The following is a 24,508-nucleotide window of genomic DNA, read 5'->3' on the forward strand; positions in this document are numbered from 1 at the left end:
AAATGAAAGCAGAATTTCTAATGAGTACTTTAAGGGAAGTGAGTGTGTACATATTTGGGGGATCACCTGAAAGTATTTCAAAGGGCCTGAACCAGCTTCCCAAATTTTAATGAGTTATGTCTCAGAAAGGTCCTTCGGGTGTTCAAGCCCCAGTCAGTGGCTCGATGCACCACCCCTCTCCCACCAAATCGCCCCAATTAAAATGTAAAAAAAGAACTCAAGTTAAGAAGTTACGGGGAGAATAAAGTAATTAATTTGAGTTATGCCTCCAGTGAGGGTGACCTTAATGAAAATAATAGAGCAGAGATGATGTCCATTGAAGCCGTCATCTCCCCTGCTATTTAGTTTTTTCTTTTTTAAATCTTGGGGATCATCGTGCCTGATACACCCCACCCTATGTGTTTAGCAGTAGACGGTATGAGAGACCAATAAGCTACCTAGCAATCAAAGTCCATGACCAAAAAGAATTGCTACCAAAAAGAAAGGATCAATGTAATAAGAACCGTTAATTTCATGTCAGGAGAATGAATTTGCAGCCAGAGATGACTTTTTTTTTCTTGTGCTAATGATAGTGCTGTACAATTTAATGATGACTAATGCTAATTTAGGATACAGAGATTCAATTATTCCTGAATGATGTTTAATCTTCATTGAGGCAGAACAAAGGCGCAGTACCGGGTTAAATAAGGAAGAAGGAATGATGGAATGAGATATTCTTAAAGGGCAAATTCACTGACATTATGTCAATCTTGAATGTTTCTTTACATAAAACAGAAAACCAACTGAATGTGATATTGTGGCCTGCAATCATAAAGGCTCAATGTGTTTTTTTGTGTTATATTTATTTTTTTGTTCAGTACGAGAACTACATTTTATTTGGTGTCTCAAAACACCAAAATTCTTTTCTGAAATGCAGGTGATTGACAATACTGTATCTTAGATAAGACAAAGCACTATAAATCCCCCCACCCTTATTATCCTTCCAAGATCATGCATCCCCTTTCCTTAGTGCTGTAATTTAATTTGGGTAGAAGTGGATCAGTCTAAGACAGAAGAAAGAATGGGGGTACCTGTGGGAAGCTGGATTTTTGAGAATACGTTAAAGGTGAATGCTGATGGTGATTACATTAGACAAATCTGTCAGAGATTAGGGGGTTCAAAAGCCCTAATGGGGAGACTGGTACAAAATGGCTAGGAAGAAAGGTAAATATCTGTATGTGTATTTGTATAAAAATCAAAAAAAGATTAGTACAGGTCCAACAATACTTACCCACACCTCAAAGACAATTTTATATGAGCTGTTCTGTCAACGCACTTTCTGATGTTGTCATTTATCTCTCAACTGCTGCAGAATTGTTTGGCCTAATTACTTCAAACTAGTTATCACTCAACATTTTGTAATTACAAGGACTTTTTGGAATAATGACAAAACATTTTGTGCTATTGAATCAAAAACTAATCAACCACCACCACACCTGCCAATTTAAACCTACAATGACTGTTATTTGTAGCCACTTTGGGGTCAGCGGAAACAAGTTGTGAACACAACACTGACATGTCATCACCATTTAAGTTGATATGGCAAAAAGTTGTTCGTTTACACATTCACCAGTTACGAAGCAACATTATTATTCATTTGCAGTAGTGCTTCTTCCATCTGGGGAATGTAAGTCCAATAGTCACTCTCCTTCCGCTCTGGTTTTAGTCTCTACTGACTCCTGAGAAAATATCCGGCTCTTTGGCTGCTAAATGCTCCACCATCTTTAAAGGCTAGTCGCTAACTGTCAGGTAGCAGGTAGTGTACAGTGTGTTTTTAGAACATTTACGATAAAAACAGAAGCGGCCAGCTCTGAAAAGTAAGAGGAACCCCGTTCATGTTGTTTCCACATTGTCATTTGATACATTGTGATTAAAAACATAGCAATTAAGAGACTTGAATGAATTGAGGGCCTGTGCCAAGTGCCTACTTAACTCTTTCTTGTACAATACATTGCTTCTGGTGGTGGAACACACAGCATTGTTAAACATACCATGGCTCAGATTTAGTTTTTTGCCAAAAGTCATTATAAACATGCAGCCCTTGCACTGATCAAAGATACTTCATTTGAATATTTTTCTCTGCCCAAGTGCTTTCAGATGAATGACACTGACAGAAAACAATGTCTTAAACCATTATGATATGCATTTTGTGGTCTACTAAAATTAAATATTAAAGTAAGAACTGAATGTGTCTAATTAATGACATTTTTGGTTATAGAATGTTGTATTACTTTAAAGCTCTAAGAGAACACTACCACCAAGTTCAAGTTAAATATTAATATGTCCTGCTCCAATGAATACACTTCACAAGTCAGATACTCATCAATTAAACTAATTATATTACACAATAAAAGTCAAAAATCAAATCTACTCTGATTAATTCAGTTCACTGAGGCTGAAAACTGAAACTGAGGAGCACATGAGCATCAGGAATACCGTACAGGGAGCCTGACCACTCTTCCTGCTTGTCACAAAATGGTCAGAAGTGAGAAAGACATGACTGATGGGCAGCACTATGCCAGCATGGCTAAACAGCAGGAAGCAAAAGAATGCCGGCCAAAGGTCAAAGTCAGGCCAGTCACAACAAAATGGTGAATACTTAATCAAAAAAAATAAAAATAGAAGAATATGGACTGGGCATCTCCACAAAATGACAGCACACTCTCAAGCAAACGCATCAACATCAGGGCACCTGAGTATCAAAATATAAATGGAGGTCACATTGAGAATACTACTAAACATGTGCATAGATGGACAAACCCACACGTCAATCCTTACCTCTGCAGATGGGCCGATCGTCACTCCAGCCTACATAGCTGTCTGTCACTCTGAGACAACTGATGCTCTTTGAGCCCTGCAGTTCATAGCCCTCATCGCAGGAGAAATGCACTGTGGCTCCTCTCCTGCGGTTAGATTGCATTGAGAGAAAAGACATCAGCATCACAATCCTTCCCTATATAAAAACACGTCTTAGCAGCGGGAATGCAGATGAGGTGAGAGAAGAGAATATATATATATATATATATATATATATATATATATATTTTTTTTCTCAGACTTCCCAGGTGTGATTTCCAAAAGTGCTGCATTGTGGGAGGTGGATGTTACCGATTTGTCTGTGTTACAGCCGACCACTGATAGAAACAATAGCTCTGACACGAATGAAACTCAATAATCCCACCGGCAATATCACCATCCCACAGAGTCAGCCTATTAGTGTGTGCAGTGGCTCAAATGGTAGGGTATTTGTTTCTAGTGTACCCATTTTTCTATCAGGTTTGGTTACAGTGGCTTTATGGGGCATGACACTGGGTAATGTGCTGTATGCTAGAGCACATTTCAAGATACAGTCCCTGATTTGTAATAGCACCCAATAGTTTCCTCTCGGCTCACTGTTGAGTAATTCTCAACTGTGAACGCAGTTAAGATCATCAACGTTGAACTGGGAGATCATTTTGGAATATATTTGGGACTGAATTTAAAAAAGCACAATGTCAATACTGTGGCATTTCTGACATGTATTGACTAATGAAGGTTGTCCCATTATTACAATGCTAAATTTGAAACATTTGAAAACTAAATGAAGTAAATACTACCTCCAAGAGACATTGGATTGGAACTAATTAAAACTCTGATATTATTTAAACAGAACACAACTGAACTGACAATAAAACATTAAACGTAGAACAAACTCTAAACAGCATACTGACACAGAGCGTCGTACCACTTACAAGTTAATTAGGACTTGAAGATTAAATTAGACAACTGAAAGCCAAAGTTACTTATATGAACAACTGTGGCAAAAGTCACATTAAAACAATGAAAGATTAGCCTAATCAATGCAACATAATACAGAATACAGACATGATTTACCTTGACATTTTTTGTTTACAAGCCATATACAATTACACTGCATAGCTCAAGCCGATATAGTAATATACTGTAGGTAATAAAGCCTAGTAGAGTCATCATTTGTCTCAAAGGAAAGCAAAGTCTTAGACACCTGATTCCCATCCCTTCTAACCAAAACTAAGTGTCATCACAATCATTCACAGTTTGTCCATCAGCCTGTTTTTGTTCAGGAATCTTTCATCTCCAGTATTCAGCTAAACTTGCCACTTAATGAATTGCCCCTTAAATCTTTCTTCACTCCCTTTTACCTGAAGTCTGAGCCTTTTCTTTTTCCTCGATCCGGGATCCCCGGGTCCGGACACATGTTGTGTCCCTGCGCGACACCCATCTGAGACACTAATGGGAGAAAACAGAGACAGAGAAGGGTAAGAAAGCACAGTTTATTCAACAAAAGAAAATCTGCAAAAAAAAAAATTGCTTTTTTTTCTGAAAATGTTAGGGAAGATTCCCATACATATGAACATGCCTATACTGTTTTAAGTAAGTATAAACAGTAAATAAGTTTCACAAGCTGGTTGTAGTACACTTACCTAGCCAGTGTGAAAATGGTTAATGTGACAGACCACACCACGACGTTAGCAAGAGGAAATACTGGACTTCTATTTGACACCACATGTGTTGCCCATATGTGTCTATGCAAAAGTCTTTACTAGCATGTTTCCCCTAAGAAGATAAAAACCTGATAAAGTATATTAAGGTTCATTGTTATGAGTTTATTTGTTGTTTACTTTCTGCCCTCTGGTGGCTGTCGTAGCCTTTTCTTATTGTCACACGAGAAGTGCTTGATATTTGCAGTGCACTAGCTTTGCGTACATCAATTCTCCTGCCTAACATTCTTTACCAAGTACATCTTATCCCAGTGCACATTTCTGATGGAGCTCTGTTTAATCATGTCACTGGGTGCAAAAGAGTGAAAGGTAAAGGGCCAGAAGGGGTCAAATTAACTTGGCCAACCTGGAAAGCCCATCTGACTGACTGGGAGGGGTCGAAGGTCTGCAGAGCCACAGCAATATGACACCTGCTCATTGGCCAGGGTCCCAGCGTGAGGCAAGACAGCAATGAATTTAAAACAAGAAAAAAAATGGCAGAACAATGGGATTTTGTGCTTAGACTTACAATTGGATAAACAGAAGAGCAGGAGCATGTTGACTAATGTAGGAATATGCAACTGTGACTGGCAGGCTTACATCTTTACAGGAGATCCTGTATTTGTTCTTATTTACAAAAGGACAGCTAGGAATCAAAGCAATTAACTTTTTTTTACTTTCACTTGAAAAAGCATTTTCCATAATGTGTCTGACTTTCCATTAGGGGTCACAGGCTTGTCGAATTATGTAAAATAAAAAATAAAATACTGGAGACAGGGAATTTTAAAGTGGAAGCAGGTAAAGCAAAAATAAAAAGCATAAATAACATTAAAGCAATGCAAATCAAAGAAAAGAAGAAAGATTTTCCTGAGAGACACAGATTAAAAGCCAAAGATAAAGTCGGAGGCAGTGGTATAGTAGTAGTGGATAAAATGAATTGTAAATGGCCTTGAGGCAGGATTATCATTAATGCACCTTTTCTTTGTTCGACAGGTTGTTCTTAAACCCTTCGACATCCCTCTGCATCTCTCTAGTCATGTGACTCATAGCTGTCAAGTTGCTAATGTTACAGATGTTAAAATAAAGCAGAATGGCTAATGAACAGTAAGTTCAAACAGAGGGTGAGGCAGAACAAGGGCAAGGAAACCAATGCAATTACTGCTGTCCATTAGAAGTGCATCTCTAGCACAGACTGTGCGTCCTTTGTGTCTGTACATCTTACAACCGTCAGCATTCACCCGGTTCTCTGGCCAAGCAGTAGAGAAAAAAAAATAAAACTTTTAAATGACTTTGAACAAGAGTTGAGACTGGTCCAAACGACTGTCTGGCTTCTCCAGGAGACAGAACAGAACAGTTGTTTCTAAGACTGATGCACTTCACAGGCTCTGTGTCAGGGTTGTAGTTCCTAATGCAACTATACCTGCTGCTTATCCTTGAGCAAAATCCTTAAGCCCTTAACAGCACTGCAGACTCATAGCATGATAGCCACTGGTGCCAGTCTGCAGTGCGGTGAGAAAGAAAAGTTAAACTGATGGCAAGTGGACATCTGATGCCATTGCCAGAGTTTTTACCCAAGATGCATAAGGTTAAATTAGAGGTGCTTTCCATTTCGTCACACTGTGCAAAGTAAATCTCTGTCCACATTTGTATATTGAAGTTTTCTTTAAAGTAATCCTTTGAAATTATTTTCTCCCTTGATAACTCAGGGGACATTGCACTGAATAAGTGGTATTATTCGTTTCAGAAAAGCTTATTGGCAAAACACTGTTGACAGTAGGGCTGGGCGATAAAACGATCTCGATAAAATTCAGGTCGATAACGATGATTAACTAATGACATATTTTACTCGAAATAACAGCCTATCACACAGCAGAACTAAACTCCAAGAAAGAAAAGCGACAGTGAAAGTGAACTTGCGTTATCCTCCAAAGCTTAGGAAATTGTTGGCAAAAAAGGTAACACAACGTCAATTATAGGTTATGTTTGGATATCTCTAAAGTGACAAAGCGCAGATTAACACGGTCTGCAAAATATGCCGTCGCTCAGTGTCGACCAAGACGGGAAACACAACCAAACGTTTCCCATCCCGTACCATCCCAGCAACCACACAGAGAGTTTGAAAATGCGGGCCCATGTTAACGTTAGTCTGCCCACATGTTTTGTCCAACGTCCTAGTGGTTCTTCTGCTGTTAACAGGGTTATCAGGGCTGAAAAACAACAATCAATCGTGTCGTCTTTTGCGACCATTGCCCCACATGAAAAGTGAATGTGATAGTAGTCACAGCTTTTAGTTTTATTTACATTATTTGCATTTACATTACTAACTTGTACTGTTTTGTTAAGGCAGATAAAGCATGTTTGCAAAGTTAAATGTTATCATTTAGATGTTATTCAATATATTCTTTTATCACAAAATATATTCTAAACCAAGCCGTGTTTGCACAGTTCAATGTTACATTATGTTCTATTTTCTATGTTAAACTATATTCTAAAATTTAACTAATGGACCCTTTGGTTTCTTCAGGCTTCAATTATTATCAGGATACTCTTTAAACTGGCAGCATTATCAAATTATATATCGATATTAAAAAAATTATTGTGATCATATTTTTTGCCATATCGCCCTCCCCTAGTTGACAGTTAAGGTTTGCAACTTACACACTGATATCTTGTGGTGGTTGTCTTTGCTAGGCAACATCTTTACACCACGAGACTTAAGTTCAGTCATCTTCTTCACTGTAGAGGGAAACAGAGCAGAGAGACATATAAGACAGCACGAAGTGCAAAAATGACGCCCACACATTTCAGCAGTGCCTAAATGACTGCAGCAGACGCGGTATATAATATAAAATGTTCCATACACCTACTCCAGATATTTTCACAGCAGTTTTGACAAAGCAATTAAACAAAAATGAAGTTGTGCCAACGCTTGTCAAATAAGAAAACAACTGAATGTTTCATGACAATTAAACCTAAGTTCTGTACCTTAAAAGGATCTACAACATATATATGATGAAGTGTTACTCCATAAAAATTATACATAGAGCTCAAGGATGTACAATTTCTTTGCAACCTTTTGGATAGAAAAGTGCAGGGAATAACATTATTATTAGGTTTTTAGGATTAGAAGGCAGGGTATACGAGGAGCAAAATCTGTCATTTCTATACAATAAAAAGATGAGGTTTAAATTATTGAGTTTTACGATTATTGCAGAGAATATTAAAAACAAACAAAGCCATCATAGCAAAGTAGGAGGCTCATCTAAATGCATACTTATTCGCCAAATTCAAAAACACCATCAGCATTGTCTGTGCTTCCCTTCACACTCATCCTATTTAATTACTTTGGCGGTTCCTGACAATGGAACTTTACTTGTTTTGCATAAATATGATTTTATCCTTTGCTCAGTTTCAGCCTCATTGCAATTCAAAGCTAATCTGAGTCATGTGTCAAAAAGTTGGTTTATTATGCTTCCAGAAGAGAAACCTCTCTTTTCAGATTTGCTGCCCTGATTAGAAAAGGAAGAAAAACATAATCTTACATTGAACCCAATCCATATTCTTCATCCCCCCTTCTCTTTTGTCTTTATGTACCCCCTTCTTTCTCTCTTCCCATCTTCTCTGAGATTTCAAGCGGATGGCTAGAGGTGAGGTCCTTAGAGATCACATGTTTTGTGGACAAAGTAATCATTTTCCCCTGCTCATATCTTCTCAAAGCTGATCCCTGTAACTAAAATGGATGCAGTAGAAAGACAGGATTGTGTGTGTGTGTGTGTGTGTGTGTGTGTGTGTGTGTGTGTGTGTGTCTCACTCTAATAATGAGTCTCCATCCTGAAAGCATCTCAACCAATCTGCCACAATAATGAGATAATTTCACTTATTGCAGGTATAGTTTCTTTGTTAGACCTGATAACATATTGATGGTTTCCCTGTTCATTTTGTCTCGACAGGGTTGCAAAAATAAAAGACACTGGGGTCTTACTAAGGTCACTAACACTTAATTCCCTTAGGAGCAAGAATATGCTCAGCAAATTTCATGGCAATGTGCCTCTTAGATTATGGGATATATGTTGGACACTCCATGAGGAAAGCTCATGGAGTGTCCAACATATATGAGTTTGTCCCCTGGGGAGGACAATCCCAATGAGTCTTTTCCTGGTTAAATAAAGGTGGTGAAGAAGAAGAAGAAGAAGAAGAAGAAGAAGAAGAAGAAGAAGAAGAAGAAGAAGAAGAAGAAGAAGAAGAAGAAGAAGGCGAAGGAGGAGGAGGAGGAGGAGGAGGAGGAGGAGGAGGAATAAATATTAGAATTTATCTTTAGGGGGACCAAGAATATCTAAATCAAATATTGTGAAAATCCAGCAATTATTTGCTGATCCGTCTACAAAGTTAAACTTGGCACACATTATTAATTTGTTCTTTTAAAATTTAAAACCTCTTTTCATCTTACCTTGGTACTGGGCGCTGAAACCTCTCAACTTGTGGTTGCCATCAGAGGTAAAGTGCAGACGAAGCCAGTTCTTGCTGCTAATGATGGGTGAGGGAAGGTTGGGGCCAGTGAACCTGTAGACACAGAGTCAGAGAGAAGAGTGCCTTAGACTACTGGCATTTTAGCACATGACTGTTTTAACTAGAAAATGTGAAGAGAGCAGATTGCAAATATTGATTGTAATATTTAGCATATCCTGTACACTCGTAAATGTATTTAAAGTTAAAGGCTAGACATGTACCAGTGATATCTGTAGCATCAGTCTAAGCACTGATACATTTTTTTACATGGACAATGGAAAATGAATCTGACTTTTTCAGATAATCTGAATGTCACTTCATTTTTGTATCTAATAATTTGTTATATTGTTTATTTTGTCAAGGCAAAGCGTCATGGACACCATAAGCTTGGAGTAAATAACGTTACTGTGTTAGGTATAGTATGCTGCTGTATGAGTAACTGTTATTGATGCACACATCATGTCTTCCTTAAATCATTGCTATACCATCTTGTATTCACTCTATACAGTTCCATTATAAGAAACAAATGTGCTTGCCTATGCTTCTGTTTTGTGCCATAAAGCAATTATGTAATCCATCAGATTTCCAATAAAGTCAAGTCCAATAGAAGACTATATATTATAGAGGCTGGCAGAACCTGCCAGTCTTCCCGTTGATTGTCTTGTTTGTTTATGATAATTATACTAATGTTTCAAAATTAATGTGGCCTCCTTGACAAAGAGATGTAAAAAGGTTACACCATTTTAAGATCTATTAAAGGAAGGGTCTGGTACTCAAGGGGAACTGTAATGTTAACGACTCTTAACCAAACTGTGGCCCAATAAAAACATGGGACCAGGAAAGACCAGCATTGGCATTTGCAGAGAAAGGACACTCCTTTTATTGCTTTGAAAAAGCAGAAGTGAATTATACTTTACAAACACTTATAGTGCGTCCTGATCTGTATGCTAATGAGGGCTGTTGCTTACCAAGCAGTTCTACAGTTGTTAAAGCAAAAGTCATTTGGGAACACATCATGTTTTATCTTGAGACACACTAACACCATCTCTCTCACACACACACACACACACACACACACACACACACACACACACACACACACACACACACACACACACACACACAGAGTACGGTTGTGCATTAACTCCAATTGCCAATCTGTAAATTACATTTCCCCAACTGCGTCCACCTTATCACCCCCAACCTACACATCTGCTTCACTCTATGGAGTATATACATACTGAAGTACACCTCCAAACAGTTCTCATTAATACCAATGGAAGAAGAAAAAAGGCACAGGAAAAAAGCAAAGGGAAAGCAAAGTGAAAATGTGACAAAAAAATTAAATAAAATGGAGAAAGAGACTGGAAAATAGGTATGAGAGATTATTTTGTTCTTCTTTGAATGCAAAAACATCTACCGATTCTGCAGGGACAAACGAATAAAACAGCTTTAACCATACAGCTTCAACCGAACAAGGTCGTAGTCTAGTGAGAGTGTTTGGTGGAGATACGTGACTGACTACACTGTAGAACTCTCTTAGGATCAATTAAAAGCATGGAGATTTCTAGATGTAGACTGAATTAGCTTTTATTTTGATGAAAACAGAGCACTATTCGTTTATAACATACACTCTTGCTGCAGTGGGGCCTCAGCTTCAATGTACAGTAGCTTAACGTATTAGTTAAGATGAACACAAGCTCTCCAGAGGGATCAGAGGGAGACAGTAAGAGTGGAAAACATTTTTGGAAAGATTTTTGGGCAGCAGGTAAGAAAAAAATGCAAGGCGGAAATGAGATGATGATTAAAGGGATACTTTGCCGTTATTTAACCCACTTTGTATCATAATAATGTTGGTAGTATGTGTAAATGAACTATGTTAAACTTCCCTCCATCTTACCAGTGCCCAAATCTCCCTACTCATAGGCCAGCAGATGCAAAACGCTTCACTTAGAGGTTTGCTGCTGGCCCTAGGGCCTGTTGCTTGAGCAGTGTACTTCAGTTTACAGACACAAAGAGTATAGAAGTGGATCAAGAGAGAGAGCTGCCTCTCTCTCTCTCTCTCTCTCTCTCTTTCTCTCTCTCTCAAACTCAGACCGAACTCAGATAAAACTGTAAAACTAGGCAGTGGTGATCAAATATAAACCAAGATAATGATACAGAATTGACTACTTCTCGCCTAAAAAGTTTTCAGAAGCATATTTTAGTGCACTGTTTAGCTGAAATATGACAGTTTGTGAACAGGAAATGGGCACCATACTGTGAAAAAATTGATGAAAAAACTCAGATGAAATGGTAATACTAAGGGACTGTTCGTTATTTATATAAAGTGCCACCGGAGGAGTTTTGGGATCTTTAGTAAAATTAGACTTGACCCTCCCTTCACCAGTAAAGATTTTTCAATGACCCTCTAAAATGATTGTGAAAAGAGGCATGACCCTCCCCATCAATTTATGGATGCCTTCTGTACTGGTTAGCACTTGGCAAAGATGTGTAGATTCCCTTTACTTTTTACAGCCATAACTTACATGAGTTAACCTCTGCCTTCTCATCTTATACATCACACCCCTCTGTTATGATGTGGTGGCCATTTCAGTAGATTTACTCACTAACATTGTTGTGGAAACACAATAAGCATGGAAACGAAATGCACACTTCCTGCATTACTTCAAAAGCAAAGTTACTCCTCTAATTAAAGGACAATTCCGGCGCGAAACGAACCTAGGGGTTATTAACAGATGTGTACCCACTCTTTCACTTTCTGGGACATGTTTTCATGCTAATCGAATGAGTTATTAGCTTGCAAGACGCTAGCGCGGACCGCTGATTAGCTTACAACGCTAGTATTTGGGGCACAGGGAACGTAAAAACAAATCGCTATTTATACCACTAAAAAGGCTCAAAATATCACCAAACTTCAACGGTAGCATAATGAGGGTCCCAAAATGTTAACCGAAGCATTGAGAGCTTTGTAAGTGTGCGCAGTGTGTGCGCAACATGTGTGTTGTATGTTCAGTATGTATAGCCCACAAACTCACTTGCAGGAGCAACATTGTCAAATTAAGCAGCACCTGGAGCATATTTTGATGATAGCTTTCAAAATGTTGTACTAAGATATTTGTACTGCACTGTCCACCTCGCATATATTGCTGCTAATGTTAGCTCTCAGTTCATCTTCTGCTTGCTCCACACAAACCAATTTTGCTGCTTCACATCACAAAACAACTCACTGTCCATGCAAGTGATTGTAACCTGGGAAAGACCAACCCTAAACTAGGCTTTTAAAGCAATACAATTAAAGATTTTATGAAATGGCTTTAGGTATTATAAAAACGGTCTTATATAAATGATAAGATCAGATTATAGCTGCTCCACAGCGATGGTCAGGGCCAAGCATTTTAAACTCGCAGGGAAAGAGTTCAAAGCCTAATGGCTGATTATGTATAAGATATGAAATTGTGACTTTTTTTGAGCTTTGAACTCACAATCTTCAGGTCCAAAGGCATGTGCTGATCTCAGTGAGCTATTGCATAGGTTATGACTCTTCTAGCTATTGGGAATATATATTTTATTGAGTCAGCCTGGGACACTTTCCAAAACTGGAACTGGACAGATTGTTAATCAGAATCAGGTGCGTTAATGCAGTCACACATTTAAAATATGCAGGGCAGTTGTCCACAGCACAATGTCTGATTAGATATATGTATGATCAACACCATGGGTTCGAACTTGGAACATTTGACGCCGTAGTTTCTGATCTCAGGGAGCTATTATCTGGGTGATGTCACAGGTGGCATGGCAACGCCTAGTAGATAAGGAGCAGGCCTGCGTGAAAATGCAGAATTGTAAACTGCTGTAAAAAAATGAATTTCTCATTAGAAAATTCTGAGAATATGTGTACTTGGTTAAGGCAACAGAGCTGCCTGTAATTTATTTTCAGACAGATCAATAAATGCAAAACTGATTTAGTTTAAAGATGCTCTATTTTGCATTGACTGCAATGCTTAGATAAGGACACAATTCAAACTTTTTTTTCTAAATTCACTTTTTGAGATAAAATTCTGAAATTGAAAATTTACGATTGAAAATCTACAGTGATTTTCAAATGTTGTGATTTTTTTCCATGAACATCAAATATTTAGTTTGGAAAAACTGCAGGATTTGTTTATACTACTGTATGTAGTAAAATGTGTTAATGCACTGTGGGCTCAATTTTTGATGCATCAAAAATCTGAATGGTAATTTTGTGGAGGACAGTCTGGAGATGAAGTTCCCCAAATTTGAGTGATGGACTTCAAACTTGCTACTAGGTAACATCAGAGCATAGTTGCTGCTCTATTGGGGCTACAGTTCGGCATAAGTTGCCACGTTGTAGCATGTACGGCTGATTTGTTTAGAATTTTAGTTGGCTGTTGTAGCGCCACCATCAGGACAAGCACACAAATTGCACTGATTAAGTTTGGCCTAGAACTGGACTTATGTGCAAATTTTGGTGAGTTTTCGTGCATTAGAACATGGATTTCTTAGGAATAATAATAATAATAATAATAATTAATAATAATAATAATAATAATAATAATAATACAGGCAAAAACAATAGGGTCCATGCAGCTTCGCTGCTCGGCCCCTAAAAATCTAATATACAGCACATAGGCCTACAATTTCCATCAGGGTAGGTTGCATTATCAATGTTAAATTCTTGGACTCTTGGATGTCTATTTACTTCACTGAACATTCCACAACTACCTCTGACTTAAAGCTGGGCCCTTTATCTAAAGCATAATGGATGGGAAAACAGTATATCAAGAAAACAATATAAATGTCCCACATCAATTCAATCACATACTCTGTCTTTATCGGCATGCTCTCTTTTTTTCTATATAGTTTTAAACATGGACATGATTAAATTATTTATCTGGTAAGATTATTACTTGTTCCTTTATGTCAGTGTGACCGGGAGGCCGCATCGTATAATGAAAATGAGGCGGAAATGTGAAGCCATGTTGTGCGACACTGGCCTCGATTCACAAGACTGATAAAGTGAGTCGGCATGCCTCAGGAGATGTTTTATCACTTAAAGATGAAGCATTGAGGGGATCATGTAGTGTCTGGCACATGTGTGTTTGGAGTGGTACTACTAGGACAGAGTGCCAGCATGACCTCTGGCTATAAGTATATAGCTGGGTCCTGAAACAGCTCAATCCTGGGTACTAAATCTCACGCAAAAGAAATTACAGGAAATGATCCCCACAGCCCACACGCACATAGAAAGGCCTCAAAACACTAGCGCCAAGATATTAATGCAAACAGCCTGACATGGTACAGTTACTCACCTTTTCACCATAGGGACTAATAAAAATGTCCCTTTGAATTAATGTCAATTTGAGCTGGAATCAACTTTCATTAACACAAAACAAGCAAACTAAAGACTGACTTAAGATTGTGATAAACTGTGGCAATGACACAGGATAAGGAACTGATGGGTATGCCATTACGGATTGGGCGATTAATAAATATAAGGAAAGAACATACCACCATAAATATCATTTTGACCTAGTGTCACCTCTGCCTTGCTCCATTTCACTGCCACGCCCCTTTTTTTTGCTGAAAACATTAAAGTTTTAGGGTGAAAGTGACCATGGGGAGCGACAGAAAAAGTCCTGAGCTGGTTGATGGAGGTCTCCTGAAGGGTGTTGTGGCCACTTCTATAGTTCCTTTTTACACCTTGCTCTCTCTCTTTCTGTCTGTAGCTGACCATATTAGATTTTACGTGGAATCGTCTTGAGAGTGCAGCGCTAAATCAGTTTCCATTTCCAGGCCCCAAAGCTCCTCAGTCTGAGTCAGACTTTTGATGATTGTCCAAGAAATGTATTTTGGGCAAGGTGATAGAAGCAACAGTAGTGTTCTTGACTGAGGGGACTGAGCTGTGAACCACACAGATCTTTTTGAGAAACAGCTAGGCTTTGATTCAGCTCTTTTACTTCCATTTCCATTGCACGGTATCAACATTCATAAAAGACCGTAAATGGTTTAATGGGTACACAACTTCATAGGAAACCTCCAATGTCCTATAGTATCTGAAGTCAGATTGGCAAATCCTTGTTTCTTAGACTTGTCTTTTCACTGTCATATTATGACTGAGGGTCTTAGCAATACGCCAGGGCAAGACAAAATCCATTTATGTAACACTAGCATAGATATACTTACCATACTGATGAGATGTGACTCATTAAATTGTTAATGCCTTTCAGGATTTTGAACAAAGGTCATCGTCATCAGGCAATTCAGCAACCCTTCCCAGTGGAATGGGTCTCTTTTCTGCTTTATATTCATCGTTTCATGTCATCTGTTTTCTGTTCGAGGGGCGAAGGTGTCAAATGCCTCTATGCATAATCAGTGATGGGCGGAGTTTAGGTGTCAAAGGTGACAAGCGCCACATTAGGATCAAACGCTTTAAATCACTGCTCATTAAATGAATTCATTGTGATGCATCAGATGACCATATATGTGTTCATGTGTGGGTGGTTGCATGCGTGTAGCGGGACGAAGAACGTCCCTATTAATTGCAGCTACTTAGGTAGATCAGTCAGAGCTGTGCTCAGTATGCAGGTCCTGGTGTGCTTACTGCAGACCGGGGGTCACAGTGACTTTAAAGCCAAAACTTTCAACATTTTAATGAGGGTATGTGAATTATAGCACAGGCCAGTCTGTCCAGATGTACATGATGCCCACACGCACGCAAACCACCACTAGCAAACATTCACAGTTACAAACACGTATGCAGATATCAGTACATTCTCCTTCCCTTCCTCTGTCACACTCTCTAACACACTCAAATTCACACACGCGCGCACACACGCGCACACACACACACACACACACACACACACACACACACACACACACACACACATCCTTCTGAGGTGAAAACTAATCAGTGTGGAAGACCCTTAAGTCCAGAATGGCAGTATTAAAGCCCTGGCTGGCAGTGGAGCTGTAGCCTTGACCTTCAGATGTAACCGAGACCAGACATACACTGGGGGTTTAAATGAACCACCAGAGCCCCCTGCTCAAAACAACATAGAACTCTCAACACGTTCATTCATTTCTTCAAACAACAACAGCCCAGGCAGTAAAAAACATCAACCTTACACTAAAAGTTGAGGCCAAAGTATTAAGAGAGGCGTTCAGTGCAGTTATGTCTCATGGGTCTGTGCTGCACCAGACTGAAGCTCTGAGCACAAAAACAAGGCCTTGCAAGGCCAGTAAAACTGCAGACCCATTAGAGCCAACTTTTCTCTTGGACTCGCTGGTCCAACAGATCCAAAATGTCTGTTCTTCTTCCTCTCTCAGCCCTCATGTATTATTCATACGCAGACCTCTGGCCCCATCAGAGAGCCTTGTTAAATCTTCTGAGGGATTCCTTCTTCCTCCTCCAACAACTAATTTTCTGCCCTCACAGAACATATAATATGTACACTGATTGAAAGAAAATTCCTTTTGGGAATAACAACACACCAGCCTTCATCTTGGCTTCCCTATTCTTTTGTTGTTTTTTTTACATTTCCTCAAGACTACAGTACTGTATCTTGAAGCGGCCTACAAATGCACTTTTGTCACTCATTTTATAAACAGAGTAAATGCAGCAGTTGTTAGAACTCACCTCAAGCTTGTAGGTAATTATCGGTACAACTGCCATATGACCTACCATGATCCTGCTATTCATAACCAATAATCCTACACACATTTCCTTCTCAATCATGCCTCAGAAAAATATGAGTGATTGAGGATATACTCTTCCAATTTTAATATCTATGCAAATTAAAACTAACCTCATTGGCTACTCTGCCATGCTGTTTAATTTCCTTCACCAAAGAGAAATGTATAGTAGCCACACCGGCACAAGTCTTAAGCTGTAGAAGTGTTTTATTTCCTGACTACGAAATTATATTCACATCAAACAACATCAGCATAGTTTAGTCTGTCAAATGAACTGTTAGAGATGTGTGTAGAGAAAGACTGTCAGGTGAAGAACAGTTTTAGGTTAATTCAGTAACAGGTTTTGATTGTGCCTAAAACATATGACAGTTCATTTCTATGGTCAAATTGGATTGAAATAATAAAAACATATATGAAGGTTAGAATATACCAAAGTAAAGTTCTTAGGAGCGACTGATCTACTTAAGAGCATTCGCTAGTGCTAAATTTCCAGTTAAAAAGCAAACCTACACTTAGCTGGCTTTTATTTTGCTTCAATTTGGTTCAGTTACGATCTGTGAGATTGTGCACCCTTATCATTTCATAAGATAATATAAAACACATGTTATGGGAACTTTAAATGTTACAAAGTTAAAAGTTCTCCACAATAAGTTACCCCAAATTTAAGAGCTTGACCCAATTAATTCACCCACCAAAACTATTCTTGAGTGAATCTACATAAAAAAGTTAATATGCTTATTACACCATGACCTTTCCACTGCTTACAGTGTGAATGTAACTTGAGATAGTCCTGAGATATTTTGATAACAGTCAGAAATGCATACAGACAAGCAGGGGAAACGGGGCAGAAACAAACTCAAGCAGCTCAATTCATAGAAGTGAATAAATTAGTGCCACTTGTTCTGCAATTGATTCCAGTGTCAGTGTGATTTATTATTATTCTTCAAAAAGTCAAGGTGGATGTAGGCAAAGTCATAGATAGCAAAGCAATAGGACTAAACTGCTATTGAATGGACTGTGGAACAATGCTGATGAGGAAACCACACAGAGCCTAACGGCTTATATTATTGAATGTTTGCCTTCAACAAAATGGCACACAGGCACAAATGACTTGTTTGACTAAGAGGAAGCAGAAGACAAATGCAGACATTGTTAAACCAGTGGCTATTATCTTCATTTCTCCCCTATTGTTTAATTTATGTCAAACCCGGCTCGCATAATGCTTCGCCATCATCACCGAGGAAGGTTACGGAAGACCCACACGCACTCTAATACACACACATGCACACCATCAATCACATCACACAACTGAGAAAGAATGTGTGTGTACTGCTCAATGGTTGTAATTGTCTGCGGGCGGTATTGGATCTGTGGTTAACAGGAGAGAAACAAATGAGTTTCCAAGGTCACTCTTAAAAAGTGGCAGTGATAATTGAGCCCTCCCTGTAGATCTATCAAACACAACAATAAACCAATGGCAATAGTATCCTAGGGCCGATTGCTGGGACATCATCCTTATCTTCTACAAAAGACTTGAGGCAGAAGAAAAGAGGTGAGAAATACACAGCAACCATCACAGTGTGATGAAGAAAAGCCAAGTAGAGAAGCAGTTAGTAGGTTGAAACAGACTTTTCTCCCCCAGCTGGAAAGCCATGATCTACCACTGTTCAGAAGCACACAGCTTTTGTTAAAGGTGCAGTAGGTAAGACTTATAAAACTAACTTTCTGTCATATTTGTTGAACCTGACCCTATGTTTGAGTAGAACTACATGAAGCAGGTAAAAAAAAAAATACCAGTATCAGAAAACAGATGACATGAAACGATGAATATAAAGCAGAAAAGAGACCCATTCCACTGGGAAGGGTTGCTGAATTTTGGCTAAGTCCTGGATCTTCACAATCCTACCTACAGCACCTTTAAACATCAAAGCATAGGCTACAACGACTCACAGAGCCAATGACTGCAAAGTGAAGCGTCAATGAAATTGGAATGAAATTTGTTAAATCCTTACAGAAACAAAGTGTAAATAGAAAAGTTATGGTAGGCCTGCACGATATTGGAAAAAAACGATATTTTTTTCCCCTGCGATACATATTGCGATATGAAAAAAAGACTACTGGGGTGATGTTGTAGGGGAGTGCATCTACAAAGAAAATAAAAACGAAAAAGGAAATTTTCTTATGTGAACCAGTCTTTGTTGAACTTTAATTCTTTACAAAAACCAAAGCAAGTAAGGCGCTGTGATTACTCTTCTGAAGTGATTTTGGAGAGGGAAATTAGGAAGAAATAACCTGGTTGACTGACATGACACCATTGTATTCATATCATATCAATCCAGGCTAAAGTGAATGATATTAATAATGCATGCATGTTGCTTCCTCTAAATTTCAGGTTGTGGTCGACTAGCGGGGCCTGCTTTGGTTGTTAGATAAATTGATTAAAATTGATCATGATTGTTGGTTTGCTGTGCATGCAGAACCTGTATGTCACACTCTTGCAACAAACTGTGTATCCAAGAGCACATAAATCAGTGTAAATTACATTATATCAGACACAGACTGCTGTTGTAGATTAGTGTTACTTTTCCAGCGTCGCAGCTCCGAACCATAACGTTAGTTGGGACAGACGCCTTGTTTCTTTAGGCTAACTATGTTAGCTTTAGCCTGGCTGGTAGCAGCTTTCTGCGGTGAAAAATGGCCGGGAGATGTCGTGATTACGTTGCGTTAATCAGGTGATTTAGTTTGTCTTTGCAGCGAACATAAAACACTGACTACTGTAGCTTCACTACCCATGGAAAAGCATGTGCATCACTGTGTCAGTGGCAGATGCCGCTTACAGTACTTCTCTACACAAGGGAGAGCCTCACTTCCCATAACAACCCCCCCCCCCCCGTCGGACTAACATTATGTCACATGACCACCTGTCTTAAAGGGGAAGGGTCGGTCGGTAACAATCATGGAAAAGAACGGTGAAAGTTTACTTTTTTATCAAGCAGCAAAGAAGTTGTAGCATCAACATCGCAACGTCCTGCGTTCACATTGCGATGTAGACGATGATACAAAATATCGTGCAGCCCTAAGTTATGGTGCTGCCGGCTTCTGCTGGTTTATTGGCAACCGCATGGTGACAAAAAAACTAACCTCCTGTAAAACCACAACTTGTTTTTACACTTTGTTTTTTGTATGAACGAGATCTACAGAAAAGATATGACATGTTAATTAGTGAGCGTTAATTTTGTTACATTTAGACAGAGCCAGGCTAGTTGTTTCCCAGTTTCAAGTATTTATGATAAAGTAAGCTAAGCTAAGCTAAGCTAACCGACTGCTAGCTGTATCTTCACTTTTACCGAGCAGACATGAAATTGGTATTGATTATCTAATCTGACTCTTGGCAAGAACACAATACTACATATTCAGTGAACAGCGCCATTACCCCTCCCACCACAAACTCTTGGTCACAAAACAACACACATTTTTATGATCGCAAATTAGTTCTTTAAAACAATTGAGCAGATGAAAATTGTTGTGCTTTTTACATACCTAAGGCACCTCAAGTGACGAAACCTGTTTTCGTTACAACAACAACGAAGTCATGGAACTTCCTTACATTTGTTCAAATTAACAACTATTTCAGAGCATGCAAAAATCATCTTTGTGTCTGAATGTACCATCAGACCCCGGAAAGATAGAACAAATGTCTCATCTTAACAAACATCTTAAAAACATCTTAATATAAAAAAAAAAAACATTTGGTTGCAATCCAAGCAAGTATCTTAGCCTGCAGCTAAGCTTTTTACTTGTAATAATATTAAGAACTGAAGATTTAATATCTCTCTTAGTGAGTGGAAGATGGACATCTATGATTCACTGGACAATTTCTCTCTCTCCCTTCTTTTCCCTATCTCTCTCTCTTTCTACTCCCTTGTGGTTTGTGTGTATGAGCAGTTAGTTTTCTCAGAGTGAGTCGGAGATGACACAGTATACGAGGAGACAGGTGAAACCATGCTAATGATATTGAACCTGGCAACACTGTCAACTCCCCCCCAACCACAGCCGGCACATTGTATTCCCTTGATACTAGCATCCTGAAATAGCTACATTGTTATGCTATCTATGGGTTTTTGCATGCATCTCTGTATGTATTTGTGTATGTGAGTAATTGCATGCCAACAGACATTATGTGCCTGGTGTTAACATGTTTCATCAGAAAACTAATTTAATGTCAGATGCTACCATGTCCTTATCAGATTGACAATCATATTAAGATTGTCACGATACCAGAATTTTAAACATTGATACAATACCAGTATGAAAGAACAATGCTCGATACCTCTTTCGATACCACGGCAAAAAGGAAAAGAAAAGGCACATAGAATTTTTAAGCAACCTGGACACAATACTGGTAAAGAAAAAGTCACTTTTAGATGACAGAAAGGTACTTTACAACAACAGTTTGAGTATCAGTATTTTTGATAACCTTAAATAATAAATTCACAATACAGCACCTAAGAAGTGTTTCTTCTAGTTTAATGTTATTGGACAATATTTAGTTTACTATTTTTCTCTTGTCTTCTGTCTTCTCCTTTGGCTCCAAAGTTTTCACTTTTATTTATGTACAATATAACTTAATTCTGATGATGAACTACTTTTACATATACTTACCTCAAATGACTACTGTTGGTTTGAGGAAATGCCAAACATATGCATGCAATCACTCTTTTTTATTTTTGAGGTTCATGTGGTCATTAAATGCATGCATGATTTAACAGGAGGCCATTAGTAAAAGCAACTTACTGGTATTCATAAAACTAAATGGCTTATAATCCAATGTTGCTATACAATCTGCTGCCGTGCACTTTTTATAATGAAGGCACTGAATAGTGCATCCAGAATTTTCCCTTTTAAACAACAAGCCCCAAGGCTCCCACGTAAAGGGTACTACAGTACATACAGGTCGACATGAAGTATAAATCAAACTAATTAACAACAAGTGGGGAAAGTACACTTAGTAATAACACCATTAAAATCCATCTTTGTTGATTTTAAAAGGCTATTTCTTGAATTCAACGGGTTATTCATTTATTTGACCCCTTTTCACTCAACAGCTGGATTGAATCAGCAGAAAATAAGAGTGAGAAAACAAACTGGCAGAGGATTAAATAATAGAAAGACATTTTTACCACACCAAAGTGCTTGGGGAAAAAATCCACCAGGTCTGTACATCATTTTTGGATTTAGTGGCTACTATCCATTCCACACACTTTAGCTTTACTCTAAATCATCCACTCCAATATACACCTACTTGCTTAGCGCTTACATCTACTGCAATCGTCTGCTTATCTTTTACTAATGTTATTTATCTGTGATTCCTTACTCAATTCCCAATGCACTGCTTTTCAGATGTTCTGTGAAGAGGCTGCCTGAAGCGAAATAAATAACCCAAATGACTAAAACTCTATTTTGTGCCAGCGCTAACTTGTAGATAGCACAAACATGGACAAATAGCATTATTCACAAAGGAAAGCACAGATAGTGCAATGTATGTGGCTTTCAATGGTAGAAAGTGACCTCTCCAAAAATATGTAAGACACTTTTCATGTATGCAGAATTGTGCGTGAAAGCATTATTTATAATAATATAAAAATCCAATGCACATTTAAATGATTATCAATGTACATTTTAATATGCAATTAAGGCAGAGTCTGATTTGATGCCTTTTTCTTAACAATAATGTTATCCACACTAGTGTTCTTCCCCTTTTAGTTGATTAAATCCCTGAAACTCAAATAGGAGAGGGGATGTAAAAGCTCCTTTTGTAGCCATGTGAGGGATGCACTGTTCATTACTGAACACAGGTCACGTGTAACAAACACTTAAAATGAAAAACATTTTATTACAAGGCTAGGTAATGTAGTTGTAATCTGTCTTCTGTATCATTACCCATGGCCAGGATTTTCAGTGTGTTCAGGAATGTAAATCCAACTTAAAAAAGGGACATTATCTGCTCTTGGAGGCACATTTCAGGTGTATATTTCTGCCTTGCAACTCTGCTTCCTGAGGATAAAATCAATTTTCTTGTCAGAGAAGTCGGCTTCTTCCAGCCCATTAGGAAACTGTCTATTGCTTTTAAACCGGATGAGAGGAGTTGATTTGATTTGAGTTCATCCTTCTCAGCCTCTTTTCCAGATGTGCTGTACTGCTCCAGCATCATGATTATGCCTCTTGTCACCAAATGTACAAAATTAGGTGATCATACTTGTATAGAATGTTTCTGCTTGTGGTTGCAGTTGTGCATGCAGACAGTTTTTAGAAAATTTGCAACATTGTAACACCTCAGAATCCTAAAATCATGTCTATGTAGCATACACACACTGGCTATAGAGAAACCTCAAGCTCTGAGCTGGATTGGGTCAAAGTAGTTAATCGCATGCATTTCTGACCGATGATTTTTCCACATACTGTATGAAATAACCACTCGTCTCACTCACAATTGAGCCAATTGACAGAATACAGTTAGGTGTCAAAGCCAAGCTCTGTGAAGTAAAAGCCTTCTTTCTAGGATGATCTTTCAACACAGACAGCACATGTCAGACAAATCACATATCTCATTGTCTGTGTTGATCTTGTAACAAAGTCACAATGCATGAGCGAATTCAATCTACAGTATACTTGGCATACTGGCAGGATCCGAGTATAAACTGAGCTGATAAAAGTCAACTCTTCATGTGAGGGTCTTTCAGATGGATCAATCACTTCAGTTTTGATGTTAGCGTGATGCTAACAGCCAGTAAAAGTTTAATTGCTTCCTATACAGTGTTTCCTCTAGAATTCTTTTCAGCGGTGGCGGGGGGGGGGGGGGGGGGTGGTTGGACGTCAGAGTACGGACTTATCTGCTAATGTAAGCTACCGACCGTTACCTTGAAACCATCCAGAAAATAGACGGTACCGTAGGGTGATTTAACGTCACCGCTCATTTTACACACAGTTTAACAACAAAACAAAACGCTGAGTGAACATTACTAGCTACATTTTTCATGTTGGTTTTGAGCGATATGCACCCCCACTAACCTGGAAAACGGTTTTAAATCAGTAACGTTACTACAGCGTGTCGGAGGAATACACACAGTCTCCTGAGGCGGCGAGTCGGAGGCAAAGGGGCTGTCACAGCAGCGTGGCTAATGTTAGCTTCTTCTCCTCTGGGGTCTGATAAACAGTAAATTCATCAACTTCAGTGTCCACAATGCTATTTTCCAATAAACTGTAGCTGTCATATTTCATGGGCGTGAGTGCGGATTTCATGTCGCGGCTTTCGTCGCTGTTTATCACTTATTGAGTGAAGTAGTACTCGCCCTGTTGTTTATTTGGTTTCCATAACTTCACGAGTGATGACGTCCTGTCACTGTTCCAGTTGCTCTGCTCACCCTGGGGGGAGAGAGAGCGGATGACAGTTCGCTTGAGTTCAGTAGAGCAGACGGCGCTACGACTTTATGATTTTTCATAACCAGCTGAAGGAGCGGTGGTGCGCGGTGTACATAGCGAAAACCCTGTTGTGCGTCTGTCCTATTTCTGATACCGTGGCGGACCGCCACTATGCTATCAACATAGAGGAAACACTGCTATAATATTTTTCCATGATTTTCACTGTAAAAATACCTATTTAGACTCAAAGCTTGAGCTGAAGAGGTGGCTTGTCTCAACTTGTAAAGTAAAAGTGATTTTCCTATTCTGATTGTTCAGCCACTTTT

At 38.8% G+C, this 24,508-nt stretch overlaps 1 protein-coding gene across 1 annotated transcript in view; it reads right to left on the reverse strand.

Annotated features, from left to right (window-relative positions):
* The window catches only part of csmd2 (CUB and Sushi multiple domains 2), a 250,682-nt gene that overhangs the window by 120,608 nt on the left and 105,566 nt on the right, over positions 1 to 24,508 (reverse strand). The window contains exons 6-9 of the mRNA XM_078267604.1: positions 8,986 to 9,098; positions 7,197 to 7,274; positions 4,200 to 4,287; positions 2,818 to 2,942 (exon numbers count right to left, since the gene is read on the reverse strand). Of these exons, the coding sequence (XP_078123730.1) occupies positions 2,818 to 2,942; positions 4,200 to 4,287; positions 7,197 to 7,274; positions 8,986 to 9,098 (404 nt within the window). The remainder of the gene's footprint in view (positions 1 to 2,817; positions 2,943 to 4,199; positions 4,288 to 7,196; positions 7,275 to 8,985; positions 9,099 to 24,508) is intronic.

Source organism: Sander vitreus, chromosome 14 (assembly GCF_031162955.1).
Source record: "Sander vitreus isolate 19-12246 chromosome 14, sanVit1, whole genome shotgun sequence".
Taxonomy (NCBI): Eukaryota; Metazoa; Chordata; class Actinopteri; order Perciformes; family Percidae; genus Sander; species Sander vitreus.